A 24,547-nucleotide genomic window follows, 5' to 3' on the forward strand; every position below is an offset into this window, starting at 1 on the left:
TGGGTTGGAACTTCGGGGACGAAGTTCTTTTTAAGGGGGGAAGACTGTAATACTACGGATTTTATAAGCTAAGTACTCGACCGAGTAGAGCCTACTTGGCCGAGTAGTGCCAAGAGTGTAGTTTGTTTGGGTTCTGCCGAGGAATACTCGGCCGAGTATGGTGAATACTCGACCGAGTAGAGGATACTCGGCCGAGTATACATTTTACTCGACCGAGTATCCGTCCGACGGGTTATATTTTTTCCGCGATTGATTTATAAAGGATTAGAGTTATTTATAAACGCAAAACAGTTTCCTATTACATTTCATAAAACCTAATCACTCAAACGACGCTCTAATCCTCTCTAAATCTCCCCTTGTGTTTGTGTGTGATCATAGCAAGTGCATTCATCCTTTGTTTCTTTCGTCGGTAAGTCTTTATCCCTATGTTGTTGATGATTAATTATAGGGTTTGTCTTTATTCATGAATTGGGGGAAATGGGGTTTTGCAGTTAGTGATTGGAACTATATGATTGTTGTTGTAGGTGACGATGTGGTAATTGTTATGCATTTGTATGGTTGATTGCAGCGTATGCGGATTGCGAAAAGGTAGGGTTTCCCTACTCAGTTCTTGTGTAATTTAATTGAGATATTTGTTGTATTGTGTATGATTATTGTCGGCTGATCATCGGAGTGTTGGTGTTGTGGTGACGGTGGTGATGTGGTTGTGTTGTGACGGAAGTGGTGTTGTGACAATTTGTGATCTTTGTGGTATGTGTGATTGTGGTGGAGTCACTTGCGGGAGTGGCTTCACATCCTAGTTCGCCCTCCGTGGAACCCATCACGGGAGGGGATGTGCACATTAAGGGACAGGGATTGTTAGTCGCTCGTTGATGAGCTGGACTAGGTGGGGATGGGCTGCGGTCACCCACTGGCGGCGAGGATTACCTGTTGCGATGGGTAATCTGGCAGGGCTACACACTTCGGTGTGTAGTCGGTTAATGTGTGAAATTGGGAGACCGGGGATGGAGGATGATCAGCCGGTTACATTATTTGTTTGTCTTATTTGAATTATGCGGTAACTGACCCCGTGTTGTTGTTTTGTAAAACCTGCGGTGATCCATTCGGGGATGGTGAGCGATATGACAGTAATGCGAGATGTTTAGTTATGGGACAGACATGGGGAGACATCACTTCGAGTCTAGTTTCCGCCGTTATGAGTTTAGCCGTCAATGATTTCAGTTGTATTGAAGTTCTTACACTTTTAGTTTGAGTTGATTTGAGATAATGTATTCGCTAACTCTTTATACTTTAATAAATGTTGTTTGGAAATTGTAACTTTGATATACTAACCTCGGGAAACCGAGATGGTAACAGCCTTTCATGTTAGGGTAGTCCTTGGTAAGGTACCTTGGTATGAGGGGTGTTACAAAGTGGTATCGAGTGACGATTCCGGCACCTAAAACAAATGAACCCAATGAACTTAGGGAGTCTAAATAAAATGAACCCGGGGAGAATTGTTTGGAGCTACCGCAAGGACTTGGGAGACGTCCCGAAGTCGCATTAAGGCCCTTACGATCTCAAGCCGGTCACATGGGGGGGGGGGGAAAACTGTTGTATGCTTGAGTTCTGTGAGTGTGATATCTATAGTTTGAACCTTGTGCATGGTTGGATGAAATGATGAAAGAAGTGGAATGTGATAGTTGTTGGAAGATGCATCGAGGATTTTTCATGTTAAACTTTGAGAAGGAATATGTTGGCATGTTAAGTGTTGGAACATGGTAAAATATGAAAGGTGAATTGTGAATTTGTATCTGATTGATATTGATTATGAAGAATGTGATCATGTTAGCTGTTTAATAAAATGTTGAGCATGAAGTGTGGTAGTGGTACATGTGCATATGAACATGATGATTTTAATGCTTGATTGTTGGTAGAAGCATGTGATTAAGGTCATGCGTCTATATATGTAAATGTCGTGTTTAATTTTAATGTGAGTATGATAAATGTTCAACTATGTACTGGTTTTTAGAGGTATTGAATTATTATTGTTGCCTTATGTGTATGTTCAAGTTGTTTTGGCTTAGGTAACTTGATTTGTATAAAGAACGATTAGGGAAGGGTTGTCTTAAAACTGTCATAAGTCGAGTTCTGGAAATGATATTGCTGTGATTTCAAGTTGAGGTGATAACTTGTCCTCTTACGATTCTAACGATAGGTCACACGCCCAAAATGACCAAGTAACAAGTGAGATATGACTGTTTTACGAAAACTGGTCGGTGCTGATAACTGCGCCGATACTCGACCGAGTAGTCCCTACTCGGCCGAGTATCTTTTATACTCGACCGAGTATTCCATATTCGGCCGAGTACTCTCTCTGTGATAATACTGTTTAGCGTCTGGAGTCGTGAACTCGGCCGAGTAGTCTCATACTCGGCCGAGTAAGGTCTACTCGGCCGAGTATTCCCAATACTCGACCGAGTAATCCTTATGCGACAATTGAGTTTGCTTCTGGAGTCGAAAACTCGACCGAGTAATATAGTTACTCGAACGAGTACCTTGTACTCGACCTAGTATGTTATGTACTCGACCGAGTACCTCATTGGGCGGCCACTTTGAGTCGGTGGCAATGTTCTTACTTTTGTTTTGAGTCGGTGGCTATGTTCTTACTTTTGTTTTGAGCCGGTGGCTATGTTTTTACATTGTTTTGAGTCGTAGGGTATATACACATGTATGTTTTGAGTCTTAACGCATTCTTTTATATGTGAGACGGTCTTGATACGTAAGTTACCGGAAGTTATGACATGGAGAATGACGGCTTATGAGGGACATGTGTTGGGTAAGGAAGACATGTGTTAATGTGGTTGTGAAGGATAGTGGAATAAGAAAAGGGAAGAATGATGAGCAAATCGAGGTAAAGAGCATGTTTTGTGAGATATGATGAGTGATATAGTCGAATAGTGGCATATTTGGATGTGTAAGGATTTATGGAGGAAGACAGCTAGGATAGAGTTGCTTAAGGATATATGTAATGGAAGGTTTTTGTAAGAAGATAGGAAAGAGAGGTATATAGTGAACTTAAAGGAAGTTATGTCGCGATGTGGATTTGTAGAAAGTGGCTAAGTTTGGGAAGTTGGAATATCATGGGGTGAGCCTAGTGTGTAATTCTTTGGACAAACGGTATGAAGTGAATTTTGGTTTCTAGAGATGCGAAAGAGAGATACGACTAATTGAAGAGTAACTGTTAGTGCGTGGACTTGATGGTGACAAGGGTGAGTGTGAAGCAAGATGAGAGATGATAAAAAATAAGAAGAATGATAAGATATTGATATGAATTAATGGAATTAGAGTTGTAGAGCTATGGAAAATAAACAAATGACTAAAGGGTTAGGTAGAAAGAGAAAGGAGATGACTTATTAATTGGCACTATTGAGTAAAAGGAGGGAAAGAGGAATGGAAGTAAGTTGAGAGAACGTTGACCGGAGTTAAGGAGCATGAAGGTAGGAAATTATGAAATGTACGATATCCCCACTAGAGGGTGTGAGTTAATGGTTATATCGGAGAGCAGGACGACGTGTTAGCCGTGAGTTTCGAGGTATTAAGGGAATAAGAAGCTTGTGGAGTGTTGCAAGATCTGAGATTTTGGTGGGGAGTTAGGTAGCGATATGATAAAGGATAGAATTGGGAATAATGTTGAGGTATGTTTTGTTGATGGATTGGATGTTCGTATTTGGGATGATAACCAAAGAGAGGAAACAGATTGTTATATTAAGAAGTGATAGTAAGAGAGTAGTCACATGAAGGATGTTGGTGTCATAGTAGTGTCACTAGTGGCTGAGGGTGATGTTACTTTAGGGAAGTTAGTTGTTCTAATGAGGTTGATTTTGTGGAGGTGGTTAGTATGTTTGGTTGTGAGGAAGTATAAGATGTGGATATACGAGGTGTTCGCTGGAAGTTGGGTGCGATGTTATGGCTACATTTGCTTGGAGGGGTGATAATTGTGTGTAAGAGAAGATATGTTAGGAAGGGAACCTGAGTTAAGTCCGGATAAGAGATATTCATTGTAAAGTGGTAACTTACGTGATCAGGATTGACTAGTTGGATGTGATTATGGGTCTAAGAAATATATAAATGTTTGTGTGAGGTTGTGACCTCACGAGAAGCGGTATGGTGTGATAGTTATAATGTTGTTATCGAATGTTCCGTAAGATATGTTGGATACGGTAACTTAATGGAATGATGATCAAAAGTCATAGTTTGGGTGGTCTGACAAGACTGGTTATACTTGCATGTGTATTCATGATATATGTTTATTCCATGAAAAAGTATAGATGGTATGCATGAGATTTTTGTCTATTTATTCCGTATGATATATGGTGTTGTGATCTGGTAAAGCAGTCTTGAGTAAGTTTTTCTTGTCCGAGATGTTATATTAAGTCAGTGTTTATGGGATTGTGTATGTTGTGATGTCTATCGGTGTGGTTGTGGTGCCTCGGGTGGTGATCCGGGCACGGTACTTAGTATTGTGATGCGGGTATTTTCGCATCGCGGTGCGGTGTTTGGTGGCGGTGTTGCGATGCCGTCACCGGTTGTGGTGGAGTAGGTGAGGTGATTATGATACGAGTTTGAAAGTGCATACCATTAAACATAGATTGTTGTTTTATTTGTCTTTTCCCTTGTGAGTTTTGGTTGAACATGTAGATCGTTGTTTTGTTTGTTGATGTTTCTTACCGGTTTCGATTTGGGAATGAGAGTAGAGTAGGATATGAAAGAGAGTTGTATATGTTTTCGTTGTTGTCATGGTATAGTGATATTCTGTTGATGGGACACAGTTGTGAGAAGTTGTTACAGTAATTTTGATCTTATTTTAAGATGAGGCATCGGTAGTCATAGTCATGGCAAGTGATTCGTGGAATATGTGTTGTAATGATCTGAAAGCGGCAGGTGGTTCATAATCTTTTGTTGAGATAGTAAGTGCAGGATATTGGGAATTGGTGTCATGTTAAGTTATGTATGAGTTTTGCGGTAATGAAAGAAAAGAACTTGAGGATCTAGTTTGAGTGTACGTAACAAGTGAGGAGTGTGAGTTATGCTTTTGGTGATGTGAGTTTTATATAGTTTATATAGAGAGGTGTGTCATGTTGCGGTAATGTGGAAGAGTTGAAGTTTTGGGTTAAGTTAAAGATTTTGAGGTATAGGTTAAGGGGTGTGACGAGTGAATTGAAGGATGAGAGTTGTTTAAGTAAGAGAGCCTAAGATATATGCATGGCGACTGTTCAGATTATAAGTGGTTATCTTTGACATGCGGTGGTGATGGGAATAATGAGAAGATATAGCTAGGATTTAGTATTAGTGAGTTACGAGGACGTAACATTTATCTTAAGAGGAGTAGGATGCGATAAAAGAGATTTTGATGGTTGTGCATATGGTACTATAATTGGAAGTAGAGTGTTGGTATAGCATAAAGGACGGATATTTGTTTTGATTTTTATTAAAGGTCATGACCGTGCTTGTAGTAGTTCGATGTTTAGGAATGAGAGAATATTTCAATAGTGTTGACAGTTGAATGATGATGATTATGAGTCCGATAGTTTTGACAGTTGGAAGATGATATTTATGTGTCTGAGTAAACTTCAAGGACGAAGTTCGTTTTAAGGATGGTAGAATGTAACATTCCGTTTTGATGGTTGATATTCTTTTGTGGATTGAGTGCTATTGAGTGTTATGGAAGTGAGACAAGGTTGGCAACATTATATTGTGGTTATTTGGTAATATTATGGAGTCAGTATTGGGAGCCTATGCTATAGTTGAGACGATATCATGAGCCATGTTGTGGAAGGAAGAGTGGTTTGTGGAGTTAGTGTTAAGTGTCCATGTTTTATAGGTTGGGTTGGAACTTCGGGGACGAAGTTCTTTTTAAGGGGGGAAGACTGTAATACTACGGATTTTATAAGCTAAGTACTCGACCGAGTAGAGCCTACTTGGCCGAGTAGTGCCAAGAGTGTAGTTTGTTTGGGTTCTGCCGAGGAATACTCGGCCGAGTATGGTGAATACTCGACCAAGTAGAGGATACTCGGCCGAGTATACATTTTACTCGACCGAGTATCCGGTCTGACGGGTTATATTTTTTCCGCGAGTGATTTATAAAGGATTAGAGTTATTTATAAACGCAAAACAGTTTCCTATTACATTTCATAAAACCTAATCACTCAAACGACGCTCTAATCCTCTCTAAATCTCCCCTTGTGTTTGTGTGTGATCATAGCAAGTGCATTCATCCTTTGTTTCTTTCGCCGGTAAGTCTTTATCCCTATGTTGTTGATGATTAATTATAGGGTTTGTCTTTATTCATGAATTGGGAGAAATGGGGTTTTGCAGTTAGTGATTGGAACTATATGATTGTTGTAGGTGACGATGTGGTAATTGTTATGCATTTGTATGGTTGATTGCAGCATAAGCGGATTGCGAAAAGGTAGGGTTTCCCTACTCACTTCTTGTGTAATTGAATTGAGATATTTGTTGTATTGTGTATGATTGTTGTCTGCTGATCATCGAAGTGTTGGTGTTGTGGTGACGGTGGTGATGTGGTTGTGTTGTGACGGAAGTGGTGTTGTGACAGCTGTGATGCAGTGGTATGTGTGATTGTGGTGGAGTCACTTGCGGGAGTGGCTTCACACCCTAGTTCGCCCTCCGTGGAACCCGTCACGGGAGGGGATGTGCACATTAAGGGACATGGATTGTTAGTCGCTCGTTGATGAGCTGGACTAGGTGGGGATGGGCTGCGGTCACCCATCACGGCGAGGATTACCTGTTGCGATGGGTAATCTGGCAGGGCTACACACTTCGGTGTGTAGTCGGTTAATGTGTGAAATTGGGAGACCGGGGATGGAGGATGATCAGCCGGTTACATTATTTGTTTGTCTTATTTGAATTATGCGGTAATCGACCCGTGTTGTTGTTTTGTAAAACCTACGGTGATCCATTCGGGGATGGTTAGCAGATATGACAGGTAATGCCGATGTTTAGTTATGGGACAGACATGGGGAGACATCACTTCGAGTCTAGTTTCCGCCGTTACGAGTTTAGCCAAAGATTTCAATTGTATTGAAGTTCTTACACTTTTAGTTTGAGTTGATTTGAGATAATGTATTCGCTAACTCTTTATACTTTAATAAATGTTGTTTGGAAATTGTAACTTTGATATACTAACCTCGGGAAACCGAGATGGTAACAGCCTTTCATGTTAGGGTAGTCCTTGGTAAGGTACCTTGGTATGAGGGGGTGTTACAGTCTTAGTCTTTGGGAAGCCTTACGAGCATTGGATGGTGAAGTGGTGAGCTTTGAGTGAGTGGTACTCGATCTAGTCGAGGCTACTCGATCGAGTAGTTTGAGTGCTCGATCAAGTAAGGGTCACTTGATCGAGTAAGTTAGTTACTCGATCGAGTAGCGTCTTTATAGCGGAGGTTTATAATCGTGTTTTGATAGAATCGCAAATCATTTCCGCCTCCTTCAACCAAACCTAGATGTTGCCTTTCCTCATTCCCTTCACCATAATCCCTTCCATTGGAGCCTTTGAGGATGCTTATGCCCTTGGTATAGGTTGCTTGAGTCGGGTAGCAGTCTTGACGTCGGATAGCTATGCGTAGGTATGTCATCGTCATCATCATCATTGTCGTTGTCGTTTTCAGTTAGGGTGCAGTTGTTGTAATAGATTATTGTACTGTTTGTATAGGTGTATTGCTTGCTTGGTTGATGTCATGTGATTGAACATGGAATCGCTGCGGCTGGCTAAAGGTAGGTTCGCCTACTCAGTACTGTTGGTTGTCTAGAGTGTCTTGTGATGTGGTTCGGTTGTTGTTACATCAGTATGGTTGACGGATTGTGAGAGTTAGTTGGTGTTGTGCTATTGTGCCTATTGTGGTCGTAATACATTGATTGTGATTGGTTGTCTGTGACATTCGGGGTGCGTCCCTGGCTGAGTGGAGTCACTTGCGGGAGTGGCTTCATGCCCTTGGTTCGCCCTCTATAGAACCCGCCACAGGAGGGGATGTGCACATTAAGGTGTTGGAATATGTGTCCTCGGACAATAATGCGATCACGACTGTTGATCATGATGATCACATGTTTAAGTCTCATTATAAAGAATACAATTGGGAAGTAATATTTTTTTTACTGTCAACTGGTCCACACATATCGGTAATGATTGGCTGACTAGAGTTTGACATTACTGTTGTGCGACGATGGTGATCAGTTGATCCCCTAGGTCATACCTATAGGGAAACACTCTTAATTGATCAATTAATTGATCGTATAACGTTACGAGTCAATTAATTTAATTAAAATTGACGGACAATTTTGGAAGTAATATTTACGTATCTCATTGAAATTAATTAAAATGAGATACGGTCTGAGTAATTGAATTGTATCATTACTCAGATGAAATTATTGTTTAAAGAAACAATTAATTTTGAATGAATTATTATAAATACAAATTGTTGTGATTTATAATTGGTAAAATATTTTGGTACAAGTAATTATGAATTTCTAAATCGATTTTTGTGTATGACGTATTTTTATTAATACGTTGATTTTTAATATGTTAAAAATACATAACAATTTTATGTGATATGTGACATGTGACATATTGACAAATTGACAAAAATAAAATGGATTCCATGTTATCCATATGTGCCGAAATTAAAGAGGAGGATTAGGCTAATATTGTGATTAGTTATGCTAATGGAAAACACAATCATTTCCCTAATAGACTAGCCTTGCAACCTAGTTTACATTGTGAAGATAAAATCATGCATGCATTGGCTCTCTCTTTTCTTCCCTCCTCTTCCCTTACCCGGTTTTCCATAGGAAAATCAAAGGGGTTTTTGCCTTATATTTTTGAATAACAATATACATTACATTGTTGTGATTATTATTCATTCATTCATTCACCAAAATATTTTAGAGAGATAAAATATTTTCACCTTCCTTTTCTTCCTCTCTCAACCGGTTTTGGGAGCAAAAACCAAATAATTTTGGATCAATTTTTCTTACAAAATTAATATTGTCTAGTATTCATAATATTAATTTTAATTAAGAGTATGCTTTGGGTATTAAGCTTTGGGAGAGATCCTACACTTGGGTCTTTGTTCATCCAAAAGGAAAGCTCAAGAACAAGAGAGAAAGGTGATCTCTCTTGTGCCCTAAAAACCGAAAATCACAATGTAAGATAAATGTTTCTTCCTTATTTTGTTTATAAGTTTGCATGCATAATATCATTTATTAATTTTATGACAAATTAAAATAGAACATATATGAATATGTTAGGTATATAGATCCACTTTTCTTTCAATCGGTATCAGAGCCATGGTTGTTTGCATGCAAATCGGTTAAAAGTTTTTCCGAGTTATAAAGATTAACATATAAAACTTGTATAATTTGCGTTATTATGATATATCACGAAATTAATTTATGCATATTAAAATTTCTGGTCCTAAAATGTTTTTAGGATATTTTGGTTAATTTACGGATTTTTATTGTTCATATTATACAATAATGGCATTAAAATATGAATTTATGAGTAAAAATGTCATTTTCGGACTAAAATTAGCTAAACTTCGAATTTTTCAGTGAGTTTTGTATATGTTGTCACATATATTATTTTTATATGACCTGTAAAGTTTCATAATTGTTGGACTTCTTGTGCTCAAAAAATGGATTTTTCATTATTAAAATCGGATTTAAGTGAAAAATAGGTTAATATGAGATAAATTTCAAATCTAGTCATAGAAATTTAGTATGTTGTCACATGCAATTTTATAAGATGTGTGTAAAATAATAGGCTATAGTGAAGTCTTTTTGCATGATTTATGGATTTTTGAAGAAAAATAGCATGAATAGTGACTTTATTAGTGAAATATTAATAAAACATACTCTATGACTAAGGAAAAACATTATATGTTTCATTTTATTATCTTTTTTAGATCTAAAATTGAAAAGTTGATGTATATAATTTTTCACATGTTTTTATGATTATTTTAGTTAAATCGATAAACCGCAACATTGTTTTTCCGTATAAATTTCATAATTTTTAACCTAAGTTTTTGAACATTATGAGTGTCATGGTATTTTTTTCCAGAATGTTCATGAGTTTAAATTTCAAATTTTGAATTTATTTGAAATTTTGTGATTTATTTGAAGTTTATAGCTTATTTTTATAATTTTAAGTCCATTAATGAACAAATTTTAGAAATATGAGTTAATTATGGTCAAATAATTAGTGAAAACTAAATTTTGAGTCCTAAGAGGTTAGGTTAATTAACTTATGCATAAATATGATTTTATGTAATTTTGTGATTATAAAATGTTGAAATCACGCAAATCCGTAAAAACCGAGTAATATACGATATTGGCTAATTAAAGGCGATTTAGCATAAAATTGGGCATCTTCTTACATATTATAATGCTGCATTTTCTTTATGATTGTCATAATTTTATTTATGTAATTTTTGAATTATGTAATTTTTTACTTAGTATGGCCTTAGTTTTTAATTGGTATTTCCCGAAATGTATGGGAATATCGATTCGGTTGTAATTTATTGTGATCTCATATCACCGTTTTGTAATTTAATAGATTTATTTTATTTTAGTTACAAATGTATAATAGGAAATTATGTAATTTGCTATGTAATTTATTTTATCTCGGAGTTCCCCAAGACGGATTTCTTCAAGATGGCGATACATAAAGACGGTGTTACCTCGAGATGCGTGCCACAACCGAAGTTCAAGGGACCAATGGAGTTGGTTTCCGAATATGTAATAGTTAAATAGTTTTTCTTTTCTAGGAAGGCCATACTAGGATTTATTTTATGTTTGCATTTTATTTATATGTCGCATGCATCGCTAAATCGCCATAACTAAAACATGCATCTTCTTTAATCGAGTTTATCGACCGTGTCAATTATAATTATCGTAGTTCACCGCTTTAGTTCACTTAAAACGTGATAGATAATAAATTGACATGACCTCTCGCTAAAACAATTAATTGAGACATAGCCTTACCAAATAGTAGAAACCATGAAAACCTATTTCGCGAGGGAGTGCACTCGGCCCTACCGGGGTACAAACCTTGTTACGTAGAGGAAGTGGGTGATGAATGTTTATCCACCGAGTTCATGTTAATGAGGGTTTCATCGGCCATACCGTGCCCAAGTTGATTTGGGTTTGGATCATGGACACATTTATTCGAAATTTGGATTGAGCTCAACGGAAGTATTCATGACCGTAGTTGCATGTGTTCCGGGCTATAGATAATTATTAAAGTAATTTTATCGACCAAGAGTTCTAAAAGTAGAATCGATTAAAACGTTAATCCACCGAGTTATATTGATAAGGGTTTCATCGGCCATACCGTGCCTAAGTCGATATGAATTTGGGTCTTGGAATCATTTATCTAGTTGGGTAGAGGTCACTAGAAAAATGCATAAAACTTGTTTAAATTATAAATTTTTACGAGTATTATTATTAAAACGACATTTTTTTTACTCCTTCTATTTTGTTTTGTAGACCACTTCTTTTTCACATAACAAATGGCAACACCAACCCCTAACGCCACGCCTCTCGCTAATTCATCATGGCTCCGATCCTTCATGGATCGATGTAAACTTGAAAAGAATGGGTCAAATTTCTCCGATTGGGATGCCCAACTCAAATTAGCCGCCCAAGGTGACGACAAGCTTCGTTACCTCACAGAGGCCTCTCCTCCCGAACCTACTACTAGGTCGACCGCCGCCACTAGGAAAACATATGAGGCTTACCAAAAGGAGTCCGCCGCAATGAAAAATGTCTTGATATTTGCGATGGAGGCGGACCTCCAAAGGAGAGCCTTTAAAATGGACAACGCTAATGAGATTTACTCCAAGCTTATGACAATGTTTTCACAAACTCCGCGGATCGTCCAATATGAGGCGGCCGCGGCATTCTTTGATCTCGACTTCAAAGAGGGCCAAAAGGTTAGCCCTCATGTGCTCAAACTTATGGAGCTTGTCGAGACCTTGAAAATTCAAAAGGTTGAAATCCCCAAAGAACTCATTGTAGATAGGATTCTACACTCCTCGTCCAAAGTCAAAGCGTATGTTCAATTCCGGGTGAATTTTAACATGCAAGACAAGGATGTGTCTCTTAAAGATTTGCACAAGTTACTTGTGCAAGCCGAGAGGGACATGGGGTTAAATGTGAACCCTCCAAAGGATGTGCTTAACATAAGCACTAAAAGTAAGGGGAAGTTCAAGAAGAATGGGAGGAAGGGTAAGAAGCAAGCTCCCACTTTCACCAAAGCTAAAGCTAATGATGCTAGCACATCGAAAATCAAGAAGGGTCCTCTTGATAAATGCCATTATTGTAATGGTATGGGACATTGGAAAAGAAATTGTTCCAAATACCTTGGTGATATTAAGGCTGGAAAGATTACTCCAGTAGGTAAATGACTATCCTTTCTTTTATATTTCTAATTCAAATATGGTATTGTGATACAAAGTTGTGATAATATATCTCCCTTTTTATTGTAAATAGGGCCTCCACCAAGCAAAGACAAAGGAAAAGAAAAGCAAGCTTAAGAAACCATCAAGGAGCTAGGAATAGCTTTCATGGAGCTTCGCTTTTTATTGTCTTATTTTAAATTATGTTTTGGATTTTTAGAACCTTAAGTTTCCGTGTTCGACATGGAAAGGTATTTTGGATAATTGGTTGTATTTTGGATAATGGTGACTTGGTTTGCAACCCAAGTCACCCGTTTTATCATTTTATCCTTTTGTTCTAAAATTCATGTTTAAATGCTTGTTCTTAGAAACATATAACTTAAAGTGATCTAATAGAAAAATATAATGACGGGATTCATTATATGTCCACATGCTTAAGGCTTGTGTATGATCATTTACAAAGTGATTTTGAGTCTATGAACTCTCTTAAAGGAATGTCAATCACCAAGTACACTTGCGAAATCTAAAACTATTAGTCGATCTATGAGATATTTCTCCTTATACTTCAACATCATTATTTGTGTCTCATATGCTATCTTTGAATCTATAGTGTATTTATTCTAAAGATAGAGTGGGAGTAAAATGAGGACACAACACACGATAAATTTGTGTACTTGTGTAAATGAGATCTACGCAAGAGAGAATGATTTGAATGAAGGTATATCTATTCACATAGTGTACCCAAATTGATGAGATCTATGGTCTCAAGTAAGTTCTATATGACTTAAGAGACCAAGTAATTTAATCATAAGAGTATGTTCTCAAGATTACTACACGAGGAGACCAAAAGAAAGTTTTGGAAGAAAAATGACTAATGTAAAGTCTTAACAAGAGTTTTGACTAGTTTATGAAAAATTTTGACCAATAGTTTCAACCTTGAGATTTACTTAAGAGCCTAAATGAATCAAAGTAACATACTAGTTACTTTGAACGAATTGCAAGGATTGATATACCGATATCCTCTATAGCTAAGTTTTTAACCTCGCAAATGTCATTACTTAACCACATTATGAAAATGAATTGGTTAAACCTCCTTCTAAAAGGGATATTTTGAAGGATGTGTATTAGATATTACTTATATTTAATAAATGACATTTCCACACATCATTATGACATGAATGTGTTAGAGATTTAAAATCTCTTTCCATAAGGTTAAAGATGAGACCTCTTCAAAATAGGAATTTTGAAAGGATATGATGGGAACATATATGGTTTCATCTTAATAACTTTGCAAAGCAACATACATTCCAATTTTGAAATGTTTTCAATTGAGTAATCAATTTCGAAACATATGGAATTAAGTGGGAGTTTAGAAATTATCATGTGAAGACATGGAATTTAGTGGGAGCTATCATCCTTTGAATGTTTACAACTCATTACTCATTAGAAATGACGAGCTAATATCTTCTTTCACAAAGAAGTATTTGAGTTTTCAATTATGGATAAATTTGGACTATGATGAATCCAATTACGTCAAGAAATATTGGATTAGTATTAAGAGATACACATCGTATCAACATACACATAGGTTATTCATGTAGATGAAAATGGAATTGCCATTAGCAGTCATGGTCGTTCATTGAACCTATGAACGGTTGATCTCATTATTATTAGCAACTAATGTTTTCGCCATTAGAATAATCATGCACATGTCCAATAGTGAATCATTTGCATGAGAGCATGATGATTCATTGGCAAGCCATACAAGAAACGTCATGAATTCTCGAGGAGAATCCGATGAGCGATTTCAGTGTTTGACAGAATACTCTATTATGTGTTAAAGAGGTTGCACATATTATAGAAAATCCGAACACACGTAAAGATTTATGAAAATCCTAAACTTTTCAAGTCAAAAGGAGAAATAAGAAGTTTGGAAAGATACTTAGTTGAATAAGAAGTTACTCAAAACTAATCTTTCTTAATATGCTAGGACTTGTGAGAAGTGCTAAGGTCAATCATCTTGACAAATTGTTGCAAGACTCTACAAAACATGTACCTAGTGCATTGTGTGTGGATGGAGTACTTGATTAGTACAAGTTATATCATTCACCACAAATTCGTTCGTTATGTGATAATCGATAAGGAAGTTCTTTCAAGATAAAGAACCGAAACCAAGGTCGGGAACCTTGATGTGTACTTGGTAAGGTTCATGCTATGAGTGATAACATGAATATAAAGGATAATACGATTAAGAAGTTTGAACACATGGACACATGACATGTTAAACTTCTATTGCAATCAACAAGTGTTTACACACTTACGATATACATCACAAGGTTGTAATATAGTATTGACTACCCGAGTGTGATGTCGACATTTGTCGTTTGAGTTATTATTAACTCTCTTTATACTTTGTTACATCCAATGGGTTGTAGAGACAAATTGAACCCCGTTTAAGTGAACATGGATTAACATTGTATTTGCCCATAGTCACTTGTATGAGGTGACGTCTCGCAGTGACTAGAGTGTGATGCGATTGATGGCAAGTTCAAGTGCCATAGAGTCATGTGAGATGACTAGTCGATCACATAGGCAGACTGTTAAGAACCTTTTTTGTCGGGCCTAATGACCGCTTATAGAGTTCTGGCAAATTTATATAGCCTGGTCGTGGCGAGAGCTGCTATAGTATTCAAATGAGTCGATTCTTTTGACTAAAGACTATTCGCTTAAGATGGCACAGTTTCAGATTAACTTTGATTTGTGTTACTAAGACCTTCGTAAATGGGGTCAAATGGGCATATTTTGGGTTATGATGGCTGTGGCTAGTCGAAGGGAATGAGTGCGATAGGAATTGTCCACCCCTTGTCAGGGTTATAACAATATCTCAGGGCCACTCGAGGAGTAATGAACTGGAAATGCGTGGCCACGCTCGGAAAGTATCCAGGTTGGATAAATCCGGTCAATCAGTTATTCTCCAGATCGAGGAAACCACTCTCGATATGATCACTTGCAAGTACGACCTGAAAGACACCTTGCATTGAGTGGGAGATAGTAATAGGACAAGAGAATTGGTGACGCACACTTGTCGAGGACAAGTGGGAGATTGTTGGAATATGTGTCCTCCGACAATAATGCAATCACGACTGTTGATCATGATGATCACATGTTTAAGTCTCATTATAAAGAATACAATTGGGAAGTAATATTTTTTTTACTGTCAACTGGTCCACACATATCGGTAATGATTGGCTGACTAGAGTTTGACATTACTTGTCGTCGACGGTGGTGATCAGTTGATCCCCTAGGTCATACCTATAGGGCAACACTCTTAATTGATCAATTAATTGATCGTATAACGTTACGAGTCAATTAATTTAATTAAAATTGACGGACAATTTTGGAAGTAATATTTACGTATCTCATTGAAATTAATTAAAATGAGATACGGTCTGAGTAATTGAATTGTATCATTACTCAGATGAAATTATTGTTTAAAGAAACAATTAAATTTGAATGAATTATTATAAATACAAATTGTTGTGATTTATAATTGGTAAAATATTTTGGTACAAGTAATTATGAATTACTAAATCGATTTTTGTGTATGACGTATTTTTATTAATACGTTGATTTTTAATATGTTAAAAATACATAACAATTTTATGTGATATGTGACATGTGACATATTGACAAATTGACAAAAATAAAATGGATTCCATGTTATCCATATGTGCCGAAATTAAAGAGGAGAATTAGGCTAATATTGTGATTAGTTATGCTAATGGAAAACACAATCATTTCCCTAATAGACTAGCCTTGCAACCTAGTTTACATTGTGAAGATAAAATCATGCATGCATTGGCTCTCTCTTTTCTTCCCTCCTCTTCCCTTACCCGGTTTTCCATAGGAAAATCAAAGGGGTTTTTGCTTTATATTTTTGAATAACAATATACATTACATTGTTGTGATTATTATTCATTCATTCATTCACCAAAATATTTTAGAGAGATAAAATATTTTCACCTTCCTTTTCTTCCTCTCTCAACCGGTTTTGGGAGCAAAAACCAAATAATTTTGGGTCAATTTTTCTTACAAAATTAATATTGTCTAGTATTCATAATATTAATTTTAATTAAGAGTATGCTTTGGGTATTAAGCTTTGGGAGAGATCCTACACTTGGGTCTTTGTTCATCCAATAGGAAAGCTCAAGAACAAGAGAGAAAGGTGATCTCTCTTGTGCCCTAAAAACCGAAAATCACAATGTAAGATAAATGTTTCTTCCTTATTTTGTTAATAAGTTTGCATGCATAAGATCATTTATTAATTTTATGACAAATTAAAATAGAACATATATGAATCCCTTATGGTGAGTAGTCAGTCTTAGCAGGTGATGTCTTAGATGGTAGCTGGAGTCTTGGCAGGATGAGTCCTTCACGAGTCACGACAAGAGTAGTTCACATAGTGGTGTTGAGTTGTATCTTTTATATCAGTGGTTTTGTTTAATCTTGTAATAAACTATAATTGTTCTTTAATCGACTTTTGATGATTACTATCATCGGGCAACCGAGATGGTAACGCCCTTATATGCTAGGGAAGGTCTTGTTAAGGCTCCTTGGTATATGGGGGTGTTACATAACCTATGCTTCCTTGTTTAACCATCTGAACTTGTAGGGGTTTGGGTTATCCTGAGTCACCAGATTCAGTTTAATGACCATGGTGATGGAAGCTACATTGATACAGCTCCCTCCATCTATGATCAAGTTACAGACCCTTACCTGAACTGTGCATCTACTCCTGAATATCAGGGACCTATGAGCAGCCTCTCATGGGGCCTGTTGTGAGTGCATGACCCTCCATAAGACCAAGTTATGCCCTGTGTCAGGGTAAGCTACAACCTGATCTTGGCCTGACTCATCCTGAGCTTCCATTTCCTCCAGCACTAGATTCTCTTCCTCCTCATACTCAACCAATCCTTCTCTTTGCCTTTCTTCTACTTCCATTGCTGTCAGTGTCCTCTTAGAAGGACAATCCTTTCTAAAGTGGCCATATCCTTGACACTGAAAGCATTTGATCTTTCCCTCAGTCATAGGTGGGTTGGTTTTCTGGCTCATGGGGGCCTTTCATTTATCTAGTGTAGGTTGGGTAGCTGGCTTGGGTATGTTCTCAATTCTGACATCAGAAAATGGTCTGAATACAGGTCTAGTGGTGGTCTTAGACACTGCAGACTTGGCTTTTCCCATCTTCTCTACTCTGAGAGCTAGGTTTACAACTTCATCATAGGACCACAATGATTGCAACCTAACCTTTGCAGCAATATTTTTGTCATGACCTTCTAGAAATCTAGCAATCCTTTGCTCAGGTTTTTCATTAATCTCACATTGCAAGGTCAACTGCTCAAAGTCCCTCAAGTAGGTCTCAATGGGTCTCTCATCTTGCCTAAGTTTGGACAGTTTAATAAACAGATCCTAAGTGTAATCTTTGGTGACAAATTTACCCAGCATGATTTTTTTAAGCTTAGACCAAGACCTAAGTGGTTCCTTCCCTTCTCTAAGTCTTTGGTGTTTCAAATTATCAAACCATAGAGAAGCATAACCCTTTTATTTCAAGACAGCAACTTTAAAGGCTTTAGCATCAGTGTATCCTTTATACTAAAATATTTTTTCAATATCCCTAATCCATTCTAATAAATCATCAGGATTTTGGCTACCAGAAAATTCAGGAATTTCTACTTTTATATGCTTGTCTGCGTGCTCAGAAACCTCCTCCTGAGTCATGTTGCTTTCTTCAGAATCTTACCCATACTCATGTTCATGTGGTGGTTGTCCTCTCCCTGCTCCCACAAAGAAGCCTCTGCCTCTACCCCTTTCTCTGACAGGTGGTTGTCTCCTTGGATCATGATTTGGAAACCTCTCCATTATTGTGTGAACAGCATTGAGCAGTATCTACATTTCCTGCTAGAGTTTCTATCCTTGCTTCAATACCAGTAAGTCTCTCTTCACTCATGGTTGTTGTTTTTTTTTTGTGTTTTTGTTGCAGGTAGGGATAATAGACTCACACTTCTCTCAACCCAAGACTAACACAAAGGTGGAATTGTGTTATAACCTGGATCTGGATACCAAATTTGCAGTGTATAGCCCATGGACTTGACAGAAAATGGAGAGAATCTGGCAAGAACTCAGACACAATCAACTGAATGCTATAAAGTTTATAAATTTGATAAAAATAGCAAATGATATGCTAAATTCATGAAATTTGGTGACAAATCATTTATCTGAGTAAACTAACTCTGGGCAAATTTTCCGGATTTTAGAGGCAATCTAAGAATTTTAAATAAATTGTTGGAGACTGACTGACAGATGAACTCTGACAGTTTGACAAAGACTCAAAATTTTGGGATTGAATAAGGATCAAATTATATAATTATCAACTCAAATCCCACAGAATATTCATAGGGAAGCAAGTTAACAATTTGTACAACTTAAATTGGGATTTATCACAGCCAAGCACAGATAAATATCCAACTCAAGCCAATAGCAAAGCCAAACAACCCACGGACTGAGCATTGAATAAACTTTACCAACAGACTTTGTTCAATATCTACAGTCTAAGCACAATATGTTAACATGCCTTACTCTTAACTACAGACTAAGCACAAGTTAAAGAGGTTTGAAATTGAGAGAAATCTCGGGTTTAATATTCATCAAAAGCTGCCTCAATGCAGATGTGGTAGAGGTCCTTATAAAAGCCTCTCCCTTGGAATTCTGTTACAAAATAACCATAGAAATCTCATCTAAGGGCCAAGATTAATTCTTAGGATATAAACAAAGTGATGGAAATATATTAAAAATGATAACAAAATGATTTAAAGAAAACTGAACAAAACAAAAGAAAATTGCAGCTGATAGTGACAGGTTGCCTCCTTGACTGTTGTGCTACTTTGGCTGGGAGTATAAGGACAAGTTGATGCAACTGATGCCTTTACTTTAGCTCTAGATGATATCTGAAATATGGAGAGACAAACAAAAAGGACCAATGCAACATCTTTCTCATTGTTTAGCCGGAAATACTAATTATGCTTTATGCTTTATATCCTTATCTGCAACTTGTCTTTCCGTTTGGTTTTCTCTTGAATGCAGTGTGAATTAAGTCTAGCTCCTTATGACTTTCCTGAGCTTAGTTGAACAAGGTTTCAGCTGGTCATGGTGGCAGCTGGTGGTTGGGCTTGTACTGATACATGTGACCTCCCAAAGCAGGCCTGGTAGTGGCTATTATCAGTGCAGTGTGGTTAGGATTGTGGCCTGGTTCCTGATCAGTGTTCGCCTGATCCCTGGCACCTGCTGCAACTATTAAAGGGAATGAGGGATTTTGATTCCCTTTTTCTTTCCTGAATACATCTAACCAAACGCCCCATGTGTTCATTATTTATTATACTCAAGTACTCACCCATATAATTAACTTCTGGCTTCAGTATTAATCAATTTAATACTCGTAGTTTTTAAGTTTGAATGCAACAGGAAAATGAAATGAATGAACAATTTTGTAGCTGATGGGTGTTAGTATTAATTAAATACAACCATATGTGTGAATGTTACAAGTTTCTCTATTTTAATAAGGAAATAAATAGAAATTGAAATTATTCCAAGTGATATACTTAAAGGGTAACATTAATTTTGTAATTAAAAGAATAATAAAAAAAACTAAATAATGTTTAAGACCATGACACACTGCCTAGAAATGGAATGGATTGGAATGAGAAATCATAGAAGCATCAGGTTCCAACTCCATACCTTTCAAAACTTGTTTGATTCATTGGAAAAAAAAATATAGGTATGGAGTTTGAATCCAAACGGATGAGATGGGTATGGCATTCCAAGGGGTTGGAATGGAGTTAAAATTCATTATGTATCTAACTCTATTACAAAATGCTCCAACCAAACATTGGAATGGATCCAAGTCATTCCAAATTTCCAATGATACCAACCAAACACCCCCTTTAACGTATTTTAATATGCAACATATCACTACTAGGAAAAACGGTCTTTTACGACGCTAAAATATGACATGTTGAAGCGCTAAATAGCGCCGTAAATACATTTACCGACGCTATAAAAATCGCCGCGCGCAGTTGCCTATGCCGCTACCCCTTATTGCGGCGCTTATCATTTGCGTCGGTATAAGCTACATAATAGCGCCGCGAGTTTGAGGCGTTATACCAGGGCAATGCTAGCGCTTTTTAGCGTCGTTAATATGTACGGCGCTTTTCATAGCGCGTCAATTATTATGTTCTACTACCATACTAAATTATCATTAGATGCTCTTTATAAACCTCTTGCTAGGCATTTTGGCATTGCTATTTAAGTTAATCATTTTAAACAGGAAAATTCCAAATTAAAATAAAAATCAATTTTATAAATTAATTGTCAATCCTTCACAATTTTCAAACAAATAGATCAACTGAACCACAATCAAATACATATCATCTCCCGTACATATCGAGATTCAAAATACTTAAGTTTAAATAAAAGCGAAACTGAAAATTAAGACACCGCATTGTACTCCATCGTATTTATCCAACAACGACAAGTGATCAAATGAGTCTTCTTTTACTATTCCGGCATCATGGAAACATATATCACCAATGTATTAGGACCTTTCAAGGGTTGTTGAAATGAATATTGAAGCTTTGATTTCTAACATTACTGAGAATTGAAGTAAAAAATAATGTTAGAGGCAGGTTATATGATGAAACTAAATATGAACCGCCTATAAATTTTCAGAGATGCTACTAAAACTAGCTACTAATAACGATCATCCGATCCATAAATCAGCTATCAAAGAGATTCTGTAACACAATACAATGAAACACCGAACACATAAAAAGTAAAATTATGTGGTCTTCAAAGCATGTTACGTTCAATTCGCAAATATGAATTTTCTAGTGATCAAATTAAATCTTGTGTATACATGCTCACTACCACTATACAGACTTTGATTATGATACTTTCTAAGAATAACACTTAAATATAAGCCAAGGGACCATTGAATGCTACTTCATTCACACGATGTTGTTATCGCTTCCAAGAAAAAATCTAATATCTGTATACTAACAATTAACCAAATACCAGAACTAAGTTATGAATATAAGCCACAATCATAAACCATCTGTTTTTTATTTCTATTTCTTAGCTTGGATATGATTTCTACATCTTCTTGTATCATAACAAGAAAATTAACCCATAAAATCAAAAAAGGGCTAGAGATTGTGACAACCATAATGTATAAAAGAAAACACAGAGATAAAGGATAAAGAAACATTAAGAAAAGGGTGGAAGGTCTAAAAAATAAAAGATGATTAAGTACCTCATTATTATCATTCTCGGAATCTTCTTCAGAGTTATATTCACTAGATTCAAGATCACTTGAGCCAAATTCAACATTATTTCTCAGCTTTCTTTTAAGCTAGGTAATAAAGTTTCCTTGCTTTACGACACGATTCGTCAATGCTTGTAACTGATCCTTTAGTTGGCGAATAAGATACATAGAAGTCGTCTCTTCATTTGTAGACACATTTAAGTCTTTGAAGTAACTTGAACGAGATAACTCTGATAAATCAGTTGGCTTAACACCAAGTCGAAAGCCTCGAACCCGACCATATTGATCTTTCCCCAACACTTGTGCAACAGGGTCATCATTTAAGTCCCCTTCCAAATGCGCTTGCTGTGCAGCAATTTCTTTAATTTGGTCCTATAGGTGAAATAGAATTAAATACATACATACATACAGAATCCTATAATAATATAAAAAATAAAAGGCAGAGAAACACACCGTCACATTTGCTTCATTTTTATGTTGGTGACATTCTAAATAAAGTTGTGTCCTTGTGGGAGATCTTTGTAGCGACTTTTTCTAAACCAACCATAAATATAAGGTAAGATAAAATTAGCTAGCAATTAAAAAAAATAAATATCGATAAGTAGCACTTAAAATAAGTCGTATAGAAGCCGTATTGTGTTACCAATTCTTCATAGACGCGTGCATGACTCTTTGTACCAGATGTATGAACAGGCTTTGTCTTAGCCTTCTTATGTGATAGCTTACTCTTTGCACTTCTTTCCTGCGATATTACAAGTATCATTATACATTCTCAGGTCAAAGAGAGTATGTTTAACTAGTTATCAACAAAATAAGCCGGTAACATACTTGTCCTTCATCGGATTTCCAAAAGTTGACAAGACTAATCCATTGATCTTGTTTAACATCTTGTGGACAATTATTGTGCAACTCAGATATATTTTCGTCATCCGAATAATATCTTCCTTTTAGTAAGCACTTGTGATCCCTCCATTTATGTCCTATTGACTTCAATATCCAATACTCGAGTATTTTCGGATAAAGAAACCTAGTCTGCATCATATTAAATTTATAAAATTAATTATCCAAAACAAGGTACAAAATAGTGGTAGAAGAAGTAATAAACCCCTTTTATTTACCTGAACTTCTTTTAGTATCATAGTTTGATTGGTGCCCTTATTACCCTTCTTCAAGTAGTCCCATCTTGTATAACTTAATGAATAAAGACCTCCGTTTCTAGCAACTGTCCCGCAAAAATGTCCTAGCACCCCAACTTCATATCCAATAGGTTGGTTTGATTTATTAATCTCCACTACAATACGATGCCCTGCTGGTAAGTTCCAAATATCTGCCAAAACAGTTTTCCCACGAGTTCTTTGTCCATTGGGATCTGCATTGTTGCGTTTACCTTAATATAAAATTGTAATAGAATCCACAACATCGAAATGTGTATTTATGACATACCTTGTACAATGCACTCATATGTTCTTCCCTCGGTTTGACGTTGGCTATTAGGACCAGATTCAGAATTCTGAACCTGATTCTATCATTAGTTCCAGCATTTGAACTTCTGTTGGCATAGTTTTCACCTTGTTCATGATTTTGACGCTTAGCCATTTTCCCTGACAACTTTAAAATTTCTCAATATACTAACTATACTTAATTAAAAAAAAATGTGCCTAACAACATAGCACCCCAGCATAACTTTCATTTGCACTTGAAACTTATAGTAAGCAAGCATGCTAATACGTCTTCACACTTATCTAGGAAATAAAGAAAAAATAATGCATCTTTGTCTATTCACTATTGGTAGATATTGCAAAAAATGATAAGGCTTCATCCACCACATTTTGTGAATATCAAAGGATGATTATAATATCTACATCTTGACAATCAGAGTAATATGTTACTTAAAAATGAAAATCCTGACCTAGGAGCATCCACAGCAACGACATCGCAAGCAGTGTCATTTCGAGGGGCAGTCAAGCCCCTCTCAAGGATGAATGTCTTAGTAATCAAATTACGGAGTAATCAAATTATACATCAAGTAAACAAACTGAACAACCTTCCCACCAATAACAATAGGATAAGCAATCTTCTCATAAACATCAAAGAGAGTCTTAGAATCAACAAAGATGCATTATTTTTTCAATGAGCCTTATCATTTTTGCGGAAAAACAATAATTCAATCAGCAAAATTTAGTACCAAATGAAAATAGGCTCAAAGTAAATACGGATTAAAATGCAGAAAAAGAAACGTGTTTTATTCCTACAATACTGATCTGTTTCAACTCCATTAATGATATGCGACTTAAACAAAGAAAAAGAATGCAATTTGTATGAAAATCGACAAACACAAACAACCCCTAAATTTTACTGTTGGAGAATAAGAATCAACTTGATTAAGAATTATCGAAATAATGAAATAGAAGCACAATTAAAGAATAGGTACCTGGTTCTAAGATAAAGTTTCAATTGTTTGGTATCAATTACAAGCCTTCTTGATCTTTCGCAGAAGATGAAGGTTAATTTTTTAGGGTTTTACCAGTGAAAATAAGAGTTTTACCAATGAAAATAAGATGGCGCTGAAAATTTAGTAGTCCCCGCCTTTGTGAAAATATAATAGTCCCGCTCCTTCTAAAATTTTAGTCCCGCCTTTTCAATTTTAGCTCTAGGTGAGGCGCTTTATTGGAGTGCTTTTTATTAGCGCCTCCAATATGACTATGGTGCTGTTTGGCCTAGT

The 24,547-nt window shown here is 36.4% G+C and overlaps 1 protein-coding gene across 1 annotated transcript; it reads right to left on the reverse strand.

Moving 5' to 3' along the window:
* Positions 1 to 20,827: 20,827 nt before the first annotated feature.
* LOC141630290 (uncharacterized) lies at positions 20,828 to 23,402 on the reverse strand. Its single transcript, XM_074443130.1, has 8 exons — positions 23,394 to 23,402; positions 23,269 to 23,347; positions 22,944 to 23,194; positions 22,654 to 22,857; positions 22,469 to 22,567; positions 22,279 to 22,359; positions 21,814 to 22,197; positions 20,828 to 21,152 (listed from the first exon to the last, which is right to left on the reverse strand). The coding sequence occupies exons 1-7, from the start codon at positions 23,400 to 23,402 to the stop codon at positions 21,913 to 21,915; spliced, it is 1,008 nt and encodes a 335-aa protein (XP_074299231.1). The 3' UTR covers positions 20,828 to 21,152; positions 21,814 to 21,912.
* Positions 23,403 to 24,547: the final 1,145 nt, after the last annotated feature.

Source organism: Silene latifolia, chromosome Y, assembly GCF_048544455.1.
Source record: "Silene latifolia isolate original U9 population chromosome Y, ASM4854445v1, whole genome shotgun sequence".
In the NCBI taxonomy this organism is placed as follows: domain Eukaryota; kingdom Viridiplantae; phylum Streptophyta; class Magnoliopsida; order Caryophyllales; family Caryophyllaceae; genus Silene; species Silene latifolia.